Source organism: Mesoplodon bidens (genome assembly GCF_964165515.1).
Source record: "Mesoplodon bidens genome assembly, chromosome: 9".
NCBI classification, from domain to species: domain Eukaryota; kingdom Metazoa; phylum Chordata; class Mammalia; order Artiodactyla; family Ziphiidae; genus Mesoplodon; species Mesoplodon bidens.
Genome location: NC_138166.1, coordinates 12,706,297 through 12,718,604, shown reverse-complemented (window position 1 = coordinate 12,718,604; position 12,308 = coordinate 12,706,297). Strand labels below are relative to the sequence as shown.

At 41.8% G+C, this 12,308-nt stretch overlaps 1 protein-coding gene across 2 annotated transcripts in view; it reads right to left on the bottom strand.

The window, feature by feature from the left end:
* Positions 1 to 12,053, bottom strand: part of PRKAR2B (protein kinase cAMP-dependent type II regulatory subunit beta) — a 114,172-nt gene extending 102,119 nt beyond the window's left edge. For both annotated transcript variants that reach the window (XM_081243894.1, XM_081243895.1), the window contains exon 1: positions 11,496 to 12,053. In XM_081243894.1, coding sequence (XP_081100020.1) covers positions 11,496 to 11,796 — 301 coding nt within the window. In that variant the 5' untranslated portion in view covers positions 11,797 to 12,053. The remainder of the gene's footprint in view (positions 1 to 11,495) is intronic.
* Between the last annotated feature and the right edge of the window lie 255 nt (positions 12,054 to 12,308).

Genomic DNA, 12,308 nt, shown 5'->3' with positions numbered 1-12,308 from the left:
TTTAAAATAACTTATTAAAACTTGAATAAAACCATAAACTTGGAGATTTTGCACACAAATTTATTTATTCTACCAGTTAAACACTGATTCTCAAGGAAGAAGATGGTGTGAAAACAAAGCAAAGCTTTACCCCGTTGCTTTTTTTAACCTTATTTTTTTTAAGTCAGACTATTTGCCTTGCATTTCAAAGGAATTAAAGGAGGACTTGAGACTTAAAAGAGCAGGGATTTTTTTTAAACGTTTGAAACACTTAACTGAAAGATCTGAAGACTTTACTTTTATATTTTTCATTAATAACATTTTCTTTAAGGACTATTACTGCACTGCCTTGAAAACAATCTCTAGTTTCTTACATTTCAAATCAAACTTCATTTTTAAAAACCGTCAGGTTCTAACTTCTAAAACTTGCCCTTCCTCTCTTCCTTCCTTCCTCTCTTTTTTTTTTTTTTTTTAACAAATCCATATATAAGGCTTAGTATATGCCACACACTGTCAATTCATTTATTCTTACCAGAACCCTCTGAGGTAAGTACTACCATCATTCCCATTTCACAGATGGGGAAACTGAGGCACAGATGGTAAAGTAACTTGTTTAAGGTTCCAAAAGTTATAAATGGCAGAGTCAGGATTCAAACCTAGAGCTTATGCCAAAGTGAAGTCATATTTGTAAAAAGTTTCCAGTGTTTCTGATTTTTCAGCACTACTTAAAAATTTTCAGCAATAAAAGCAATCTGTTTTGTTTGTTTTCCATAAACTACCAGGTTTAAGAAGTAGGAGGCAGAGGAAAGGGGCTCTATTGACTGTGTTTATCAAATCAGTGGGGGTAAAAAAGTAACATGAGTAGGAAAGAATAATAATAGAGGTAGATGATAACACATTCAGTTTAGGACAAAATTATCTGGAGGTGCCTGAAGATGCAAGCAGAGGTGGCTGGTAAGCAGGGAGATATGTCAACCTAAATCTGAAGGCGAGAGGTCTGCGCTGGAGCTACAGTTAAAACTGGAGGGCTCCAAAGGGCTCACCTCGGGGTGGGGGTGGTGGTGTGTGAGCAGGATTCATGCAATAAACGGAGGAAGACAGCCTGCTTTTAAGGTGGCAGGAATTAGGCAAGATGGAGAGAGAAAACAGGACAAAGCAGGTTCAGGGCAACAGATGCATTTGGGTTTAACACAGGGCTCCCAGAAGCAGAAGCAGTGATACGGGAAGTTTAGGGGGGTCAGAACGTCTCCTCGATGAGAATGTGCAATCCTCACCCGCAAGGCGAGCCTGTGCACTTGTGTTCTTTGCATGAGGCAGAGTGATCAAATATCAGGCCAAAATAGAAAATGCCGCCTTTTTTTTTTTTTTTAATATAATGAAGTCTAAACCTACGAAACTGAACACAGGCTAAGGCTTTTATATTTCATGAAAACATTTTAAAATGCATCAATATAAAGGATTACCAGGAGGCTATTTTTAATATTTATGCGCCCAAGAAGGTTTCAATCACTTTAGAAATGTACACTTATAGATATTTACTATTATGAGACATTCAGTATTCAACTTGAGGTTAATTTAAAGTGTATTTGAGCACCTTCTGTGGGCCAAGTGAGATGCGTGCAGGAAGGTCTTGGAGGGAGGGAGCTTATTCCTGTGTTTCCAGGCCTGCCTGTGCCAGGCACATGTGACATCCGCCAAGCTCACTCTGAAGCAGGGCACGTTCATCCTGCCATTTTGACACCACTTATGTCAACCACAGAATCTCGTAAGGATTTTCTGGTAGGGTGAACTGTAAGCTAACCTTTGGAGAAAAACTGGGATTTTGGCAGAAAGTTAAGGAAAGAGGACTGGGTACCCAGGACCAAGAGAATAACTCAGGCAAGAATATTTGGCTACATCAATTTCGAACCATACCGTGTGCCCCTATAGTGTTTTATCTACTACCCACCGGACGTTTATAAAAGAATCGCCTTTCTTTCATGTCTTTTTTCACTTAAAATGTATTTAATAGGTAATACAAGTATATGACAAGCTTTTTTTCAAAAGTTACACAAAGGGAGATAGTGAAGAGGCTCCCTCCTAACCAACTGTCATCTCCAGAGATGGCCTTCCTCAGATACCCTATGTAACTGCATTTCTTTTAAACTATTTTATTTTATGTTTTTCCTTGGGATGTTGCCTGGTCCTAATCTTTTTTTTTTTTTACTTTATTTATTTATGGCTGCGTTGGGTCTTCGTTAACTGCGCACGGGCCCTCTCCAGTTGCGGCGAGCAGGGGCCACTCCCCGCTGCGGTGCGCGGGCCTCTCATCACGGCGGCCTCTCGCCGCAGGGTACGGGCTCCAGAGGGCAAGCTCAGTAGCCGTGGCTCACGGGCTCCAGAGCGCAGGCTCAGCAGCTGTGGCCCACAGGCTCCAGAGCGCAGGCTCAGCGGCCATGGCGCACAGGCCCAGTCGCTCCGCGGCATGCGGGATCCTCCGGGGCCAGGGCTCGACCCCGTGTCCCCTGCATCGGCAGGCGGACTCCCAACCACTGCGCCACCAGGGAAGCCCATGGTCCTAATCTTTTAAACTATTTTAAACTTTAGATTTTCTTCTAATTCTGATTGGCACTTCCACGACTAAACTAAACACCTGTAACATGGTATGATTCTGTTTGTCACACCCTCAATATGTGCACCAAGGACATTAGTACTCTATAATCGAGGCTGAAGATCAAGGTACAGACAGGAATACAGATTTAAAAGAAAAAGCCTAGATCTTACCTGTCAGGTAACATGATTTTATTTCCTTTTTATAAGATAGAATTTTCCTCTTTATTCTGCCAAAGTTTGGCTGAGTCAAACAATTACCTAATGAATGTCTATTAAAAAAGACATACACACACGCTAGGACCCTGCCTACCTGCAGGTCCTTTATAATCCAGGAGCTTAAAAGAGGAAGCCAAAGTTTACTACAGCTAGCTTACATATTAATAGAGTATGGGTTAAGTTCTATTGTTAGGATTGTGGTCTCCAAAATGGGGTCATGCACCCCAAGGCAGAGTATAAGGCAATCACTTAGGGTGTAGTAAAAATTAGAACTTGCTTACAATTACTTGTTACTTCTCCCTTTCTAAATTTATACTGTGGGATGCCTTCTCATATACATAGTAAGTTAATATACTGGTACATGCACAAAATTTATAAAAACATACATGGGATGTATATACTCAAATATATTTTGCTAATGACTGTACATAATCAAAAAGGTTTTGAGAATTAAACAGCTCAGTATATGAGGTGTTCATTTTTAAAATAAACATTTTATTGAGTTTCTAAAGTATATGAAGTGCTGGGACTTCCCTTGCGGTCCAGTGGTTAGGACTCCGCAATTACACCGCCGAGGGCCTGGGTTTGATCCCTGCTCAGGGAACTAAGATCCCGCAAGCTGCATGGCGCGGCCAAAATAAAATAAAATAAAGGTTCTCTATAAAAAAAGAAAAAAAGTATGCCAAGTGCTAATTTGCGTAGAATTAGACGGAAACAACAAATTGTAAAAGGGAAAGATCAATGCTGGGCTAGGCTGTAAATTTTTAGAGGGAAAAGTTGGAAGCTTATTTTTTGATATGTGGTTCTTTTCAACCATGTTACTGCTGTAAGAGTTACTAAAAATGAAGTCTGTGTACCATGGTTAAGGAGATGGTCTCTGAACTCAGACTGTCAGGTTCAAATCCTGACTCTACCACTTACTTTGGGGAGGGCCGAATGGTATGTATAAATAGCCTTATTCAGCGTCTGGCACTTAAGCAGCCAAAAGAGTTAACAGTGATTAAATAAAAAGAATATCATTTAACAAACATTAGCTTTCTACAGCAACTGAAATGAAACAGCTGCGTCATGTATTAATTCAGAACCTTTGGGAAAGATGCTTTTTGAGTCTAACTAAAATGTATTTAAACGAACGGAAGCTTTTTCCTTCTTTTTTATCCAAAAAAATAAATAAATTCCCCTCAATATCACTCGCATGAACTATTTTGTCTTGGAACAGCTAATGTAAATTAAACAGTGTCAGTCCCCAGCCAAACGGATACCGGAATCACTGCATTCAGCGTATCTTCTTGGCTTCACTTTTATGTAGAACATGTGTTTATATTTTGACCTTTTGTCTTTTTTTAAAACACAGAAACATTTTTTAAACAGTAGCAACTGGAATGATGGTTTTTTTTTTTTAGTTTCCAAACATATTAAGCTACACATGGCAGAGCCTATTGCTGAAACATTTATAAATGTTACACCAACTGTGTTTATATTTCTGATTTTTTTAGATTGTTTTGTTTTCATATAAGCCATGACCTGAAAATTTTAGCTCAAATTCTTTCCACAAAATAATTACATAATGGAACAGTCCGAGTCATTTTGAACTTCCGAAACACAAAAACTCACTCCCATAAAATAAAGATAATGATCAGTATCACAGTGAGGTTTTTACATGGGGTTTTGGGACCAACCCAACCACAACTAAGCGGCAAGGATAAGGCGGAAGGACAATAAGAACAGGACCAAGAACACGATGACAATAACTCATCCACCTCAGAAAAGTCACTGCACTCCTTTTTCTTTTCCATTGTCTCTTCTTAAGCAATTGATACAAAAATAAAACCTAATACTAGATTTCACCTCAATGAAAAAAATCAAAGAGAAAAAAAATTTGGTAATTCTGAAGGCAAAAGAACAAAAGTACTTCTCTTTAGCCTAGACTTTTAGACCTTATCTATCACCCTGATGGAAGACAGAAAGGATTCATAGTATGTAAGTTAATATAAACAGCACACAAATTGTGATAATTCTATGAACAAAAAGACCAAAGCAGACTAAATCTGGGCAAGGAACGTCTCTGGCTTTCAGCTGCTCCATCTGTTAAGCGAAATAGACAACATATTCTATCTATGAGACAGTCTCTGACAAAAGGATTGTTCCTTAAGAAGTCTAGAGATAGTAAACTTAAGAGAATAATTATTTCTTTTTTCTTAAAAAGAAAAAACAAAGAAAGGAGTTGGCTCTCTATAAATATGTCTGCAGTGAGTGAATGAGCACAGCATCCTACCTCCCAACTTATACACATTCCTCCTCCTCATGGGCTAACCCAGGTCTCGGTCGGTCCCTTTACTCTGTGACTCTTGATACTGCTAAGGCAGACCCCAAGGTCAGTCATTCAATCACCTTCGCTGAAACCCTGGCCCCCATCAACCCCAACCTCCACCGCAGGCCTTCTCTATTGCTACTACTCTCATTAAATGGCTTTCTTAATGGATCACAAATAAACTCCTCCTTGACAATTTCAAAGGTCTCTTGTTAGCACAGCTGAAAAAGAAACACATTTGTTTTTTGACACAGCTATGAACAAAACCTTGACAGCTGGAAATTCGCTGGAATCCATGGAGTGAGATTTGCAACAATAAATAACCGTTAAATATTTACTCTGTTCCACCCAGACACAGTGCATCACTTTACGTGCGACCTCAAATGGAAAGCTTACGTACATGTCTTCAAACGGAAAGCTTATAACGCTCTGACATTAAATAATAGCTAAAGAGTTTGATTTTTAAGATGTGAAAGTATTCAATGTTTGTTTAGGTATTTTCATTCTCTGCCATCCCTTCAGAAAAGGTGTAAGTTACTCGAAGAACCCTTCACAAGTTCCAACTAATTTTACTCCTCTCTTCCGCCTTCTCTCTCTCTTCCCATCCCTCCACCCCTCCCCTCCCTCCCTCTTCCCAAAGTTTAAAGTAATAGATGGATAAGAGTTTGAGAAAGGACACTCTTTCAAAATCCTTTGATTTCCCAATTTCAATTCCTAAAGCAATCCATTTAATACTACTATTAAAATGAATAATGTTCTTAACTGTTCTTCTTTGAAAAATCACAATTACCATCTATAACTCAAAATATTTTTAAAATCTTCTCTAACGTTACTGTTTTAAGCTCATAAATAAAATAATGGCTTCAACATTTTAGCCATTGTCATGAAGGATGTAATCCACTTCAGGAGGATTTAAAACTACTATATAAATTTGTAATAGCCAAAGACCACAAAGTCTCATTAATTACAAAATCCTGGTGTGCTTAGCTACAAATTATCAGCTGAAAGGATGTTGGTTTCATTACTATGCAACATAACTTCACATTAAATCCTAAGAGGAACTGCCCAGTAAGCTCATTTCCTACTTCATCTTTCTACAAAGTGCAAACGTTAGATTCATCTCCACCAAGCACAATGAAATTGCTACTCAGAAAGAACGCATTGCTGGAATACTTCTTATAAATGAGATCATTTGTTTAACAGGTAATCAGCGCTTGCTGGGTGCACTATCAGCAAGGACCTTGCCAATACTACTCCATTTATCCTCGCTAACAACTTCACGAGGCAGGCACTGTTACTATGATAACATGTCGACATGCCTCACACAGCGCCTCATACATAAAAGAAAATAGATGTTGTCTGAATTTAAAGTTAACCCCCCAAAACTGACTTCCATGAACGTTTTTCAAACCGATTAAATGGATTTAAGAGTTTCATAATATATTAAAAAGATATTTTAACTTTCAGTCCATTGCATAAGTACCACCGCTAGAATAAATGTCTTTCTTCAGTCATATGTTGACAGCTACATGAAGTAGGAGGCAGGAGCTAAGGATTGGCCGCTTTGTCCCACAACAGTCTCTAATAGCCATCGAGAGAGCACGTTCTTAAATAAGGGCCCATAGAAGTGAGCCTAAAAAATCGGCCAAGGCGACACTCCTTTAAAGCTATGATTATCACTCTCTACAGTTTCCTGCTTTCAGTTAGGCCATGAATGCAACATATAGATCAACCTATTTTTTCACTCCCAGTATGAACAAGCTTAAGAACATTTTCACAGCAGATTCTTGGAAAGTCAATCTATTACCCCGACTGCTTTGCCATCTCATTTTTGGAAGACCACATATGCCATTTCAGACAGATGAATTTCTGACTTTTATTCTTCAGGTTACAATGAAGCTTAGTTCTCCTAATTCTGTATATAACAGAGATGAAGAATATTTGCTCAGAATCCTCTAAGAAAATTTTTCAGACACATGAATGTTACTCTTAACTCTCTTTCAACCATTTCCTCTCATGATAAATACCTTTGTTCCCTTAATCTCCCACCAGAAGCTCCAACTTTCCAATATTTTGCATAATTTTCAGGATCTCTGGTAAAGTCTCCACAATCCCCTTACACTGTAAAAATGCAAAGGTAGATCAAGTTCTCCAAAACCATTTGACGTAAATCAGAGTTAAGAGGATTAAGTCACAGATTTTACATGCTAAATTTCTATTTATATACCTTTGGCATGCTTGCTTATAAGCTATGGTTCTATATTTTTGCCTTGTGTATCCACTTTGAACTCCAGATCTTTGCCTTCCATAATACAGAACATTAGGTCTTCCATATTTTATACTAGTGTATTTTTCTTCCAGTTGGATTGCTCTTCATATGTCCATATGTAATTTGTTACTGACTACTTGTCAACTGAGAATTTTATTTACTTTTTTTTATAATTTCAGCCATTTCACTGAAGAAATAATTGAGCAACACAAGATCTCATAATGATGCCTGTATTAATTACCACAGATTCCGCTCCAAATTGGTACTGATTCCATCTCTTTGGCTTACTGTAACCATCCTAATAAATTCCAAGCCTGGGGATACTGCCCTTGCAGAAGAGACATGTCATGTTATATTCGCTTTCTGTAGGATGGGGAAGGGGGAGGCAGAGACTCCATTATAGCTTTTTTCAGGACTTCAAGAGTTCCCAGAAAGGGGATCGCCATATGCCATTCTAACACCTAACGGTTGCCCTTTTAACAAGAATTGACAGCAAACTGAAAGTAAACATTAGAAGTGATAAAATTAGAAAAGAATACAAGGGGAATTGGAAAGCAGTCAGCAGAGGAAGGAATCCTTTGGAAAGGTAGGAGAGAAGTCAAGACCACCTTCACCCATCTGACTTTTGGCCTAGGGCCATCAATGGCCATGGTCCCAAACCCTGGTTCACTTGCTTGATTCAACCACCATATTATGAGTTCAAGGTCATATGCTTGATCCCTCTATGTGAGTCAATGGGCACCAGCTTCACGGTCAAAAACCTGCCTTTTTGCCCAACCTCTCACAAATACCATCGACAAATACATTGTCCTAAGGGATTCGTCAGAGTGGGTATGGATCAATCAAAGAAAATTTATCACCATTACTGGAAAGATAACCAGGAAAACGTGACCTGTGAGTCAGCCCATCATACAAATTCCATTAAGGAAGAAACCTCTGATGGTCGTGGGTCAGAGAGATGTGAGTAAGAAACCAGGCTCTGCTGCTTACTAGTCCTATGTGTGACCTTGGACAAGTTAATTTTTCTGAGCCTTAAAGATAAAACACATTAAGGACCTCAAGTAGAGCTTGACATACAAGGGATGGTCAAGTGATGCCAGCCCCACTCCCTTCCAGAGATAAAATCTGGAACTTAAGAGCACAGGGACGGAGCCAGGCCCACAGGTGTTCCAATCCCTGCAGTACACTAGCTGTGAAACATTGGGCAAGTGACAGTCTCATCTTTCTTATAAAGCTGGGATAATGAATTAAAACATTCAGATAGTACCTAGCACACAGTGAATGTCAATAAATGGCAGGTATTTTTAAACTGTTAATAAGAGAAAGTGACATTACAATCATCATTATCTGTTGACCAACATATCTCAAAGTGTGGTCAGGGAACTGTAGATATCAGAACGAGCTGGGATGTCTGCAAAAAAAAAAAAAAAGAAACCCGATGTCCACCCCAACCTATTCAAAAAAGCTCTCCAAGAATAGTACCAGGTAATGTTCATTTCTGAATCAAACATCCTTGATATGTATACAAAAGTTTAAGAATGATTGATCCACTTGGTCTTGTGCTATGTCTCAGTAAATTAAGACTTGTCTTCTGGTACTTTACTCTTCTTTAGTACTCACTTTTCTAATTCTTTACTATAACAGGAGGATTACCCAGCATCTGGTATTTTTTATATTCTAGCACTTTTTTAGACCTAGACATTAAACTGATAGGCTCATTCCTATTGTTTCCCCCCTCCCCGCCCCGCACTGGCATTATTTTGACTTTTTCTTCCCCTCTGACCGAGGGTTGGCAAACTCTGGCCTTGGTCTGTGGCCAGTTTTGTACAACCTTAACCTCCAGAAGGGATATGTGTTTAAAGGGCAGTTAAAAAAAAAAAAAAAAAAAGAAGAGGAATATGCGATGGAGACCATACATTGCTCACAAAGCCTAAAATATTTACTTTCTGGCCCTTTACAAAACAGTTTGCCAACCCTTGGTAGTCTAAAATTCTCTTTAAACTGGGCGTCTCACAATTTACTTTAAAAAAATTAAGAGAGAACTGATTAGAATAGAAAATACTCTAAACAGATATTTTTTACTACACCTAGAAAAGGGAAGTACCATCACCAAAGTTTCTGTTATACACATATGCATATGTGTGCACTGGATAATGATCAAATTGGTTGCAGTCAGAACAGTCTTTGGGGGGTAGGAATGGAGAATAAATAGGGCAATTGGTTAACAAATATTTAGTAAAACTCACACTGAGTAATTTTTACAATAAAGGTGCTTTGGAGACCATAAAACCATATACAATGATCCTTACCACTCAGAACTTAACGGCTTATTTCATTGCAAAACAAAAATCGAATCTGTTCTGTGTATAATCTACATTGTTGCAAAGAGAAAACAGAATCATAAATGCAAAGTACTTCAAAAACATTATACAAACAAAATATTTTACTTATACTAACAATATATTGTACTGAACGAATATATGTTCTTTACCAAGTCCCTTAGTCTTTGCTTTTCTCCACTCTGGGAAACTAGTCCTTTTTTTTTTCTTTGTGTGTGTCCGTGTGCATGTGAATGTACTCGTGTGTACACGTGTGTCTCAGGAGCATAAAAGAAGTATATATTAGATGTCTCTACCCCTCCTGTGTCATTCATCATTGGCTTCTCCTGACCATCTGTTTAAAATATGTACTCATTTATCCTTTTCTCATTTCTAATAAGAAAAGTATTCGATTAAATTCTTGTGCAAAATGAACAATGAAGACTATAATTATCCTACCCCTGAAAACACTAAGAAGTCCAAAATTAACATTTTTAAAGTAACAATCTTCCCTTTTATCTTCAGAGAGCACTAATTTCCAGTGCTTTTTGTGATTGCTTCAGACAAGCTAAAAATAGCTTAATTTTATAACACTTTTCAACAATTTTGCAAAGAAAAGAAACACCTTCCTAGGAACATATACAAGGAAATGACACTTTAAAATGGTTTCATTATATGAAATGCACTGCGGACACACAAACCACAAGAAGTGTAAATAAATAAAAGCTGGTGCGATGCTGAATGCACGGTTGCCTTACACCACAAAGAAAAAGCACTTGCACATTTGCACACCCGGGTGTTTTAGCTTGGGATGTCACAAAGATGGGATTTAGGCACGTTGTGTAAATACAGAAGGCTGTTAATGTGTACGTGTGTCTGCGTGTGTCAGAGAAAGAGGGTTATAAGCAGAAGAGGTAGGACCTGCCAGGAGCAATTATTTGAGAAAATCCCTTTTTCTTTCCCATTCATTCTTTCTAGCTTCAGTATCTGGCACAGTCCTTACAATTACTCACTGACTTTTCATTCTAAAGACAACCGACAAGCTTTCAGAACTTCCTACAGTGTTTTTCACACACACTTTTTTTTAAGGCACCAAATCATTCAATATTTGTTTTAAATAAAAAGCAAACCATTAGCCCGTTTCCTCATTCCAAACACCCCATGGATTGCAGGCTAAACGGGATCCTTTGTTGTGTGTCCCCAAATAGTACAACGCGGTATTGCTAAATTGGAAAATAATAGATGACTGTTTCCAAGAATGCCAAAGCTATCACCATAAATTTTGTTCTGCCCCGTGGGTCCAATTTCATGCTCCTTTTAGTGAACCTGCCGTCCTAACAACAGTAAAGCCAATCCGATTGAACACACCTCGCCTTTTCGCTTTGGACACTCCATTAATAAATATAAAGGCTGAAAGACGATGCCAAGTGGGCCAGCTTCATTTATGCACAGTAACATCCGTCAAGGGAAATTTCTCCAACCCCAGTGAAAGTTGTTTCTCAGATGCCCACCCCAAACTGGCCGGCCTCTGCCTTCGAGCCCAGGACGAGAGGGGGCGGGTGGGCAGAGAAGCCTCACCTTTGGGCTCCCCACCTCCAGAGGAGGGGACGAGGGGGAGGGCACAACGAGAGCGCGGAGTAGGAAGGTGGGCGAGCGGGAGAGACAGAAATGGATGCTGAGGGGGTGGGCGCGAAGGGAAGGTAGGGAAGGTGGGGAAGGCAGGGAGAGGTGGCTGAGCCGAGCTGCGGGATCGAAGGGCCGAGGGGGGGCGGCGGGGGAGGCAGGGGGCGCGCGGGGGTCGGGTCCTTACCGTTGAACGCCCCTGCGTCCGCGGCCTCCTCCTCCTCGCCGTTCTCCGAGCCGCTGTGCATGGGCTCCTCGGCGAAGTTGACCCCCCTGCTGGGGGTACCGCCCCCGCCGGCGGCGCCCGCGTCCCCCCAGGTCCTGCCCTCATGGCCGAAGCGCGCGGCGCCTTTGCGCTCATTCTCCTCCTGCAGGCGCGTGAAGTGCTGCAGCGCGAACTCCAGCAGGTCCGCGGGCTGGTGCCTCAGCACCTCCACCGTGAAGCCCTGCAGCAGCTCCGTCAGTCCCGCCGGAATCTCGATGCTCATCCTGCCTCCCCTGCCAACGGGCGCCGGGGCGCCGCCCTCGCCCCCTCCCCGGACCGGCCTCGGGCCCCGCGGCCGCCGAGCGAGCGAAGACTACGCTGGCTGCGCTACCCGCTGCGAACGCGGCGCACTGGGCCCCGGAGGCCCGGCTGGCCCGGCCCGCGGCTCCCGTCGCGCGGCTGCTCCGTGCGGCGGCGGCGGCTGAACGAGCACGGCCTCGGGAGAGCTGGAAGCATCTCCAGCTCCTCCCGCTCCCACCGCGGCCGCTCCTCTCCCCTTCCTGGGACGCCCCGCCCCCGCCCCCGCCCCGCCGCGGAGCGCGGGAGGGGGGGCGCCAGCGCGCCCCACGTGACCCCCGGAAACCATGGCAACCTCCGCCTGCGGGCGCCGGGTGCTCGGACAGCTGAGGGGCTGAAGACGCAGGCGGGCGCCGGCTGGCTGGCTGGGCGCGCTGCGAGGGGCGCGGTCGGGGCGGGGGCGGGGGCCGGGGCCATCCCCCGGGTCATCCCCCGGCC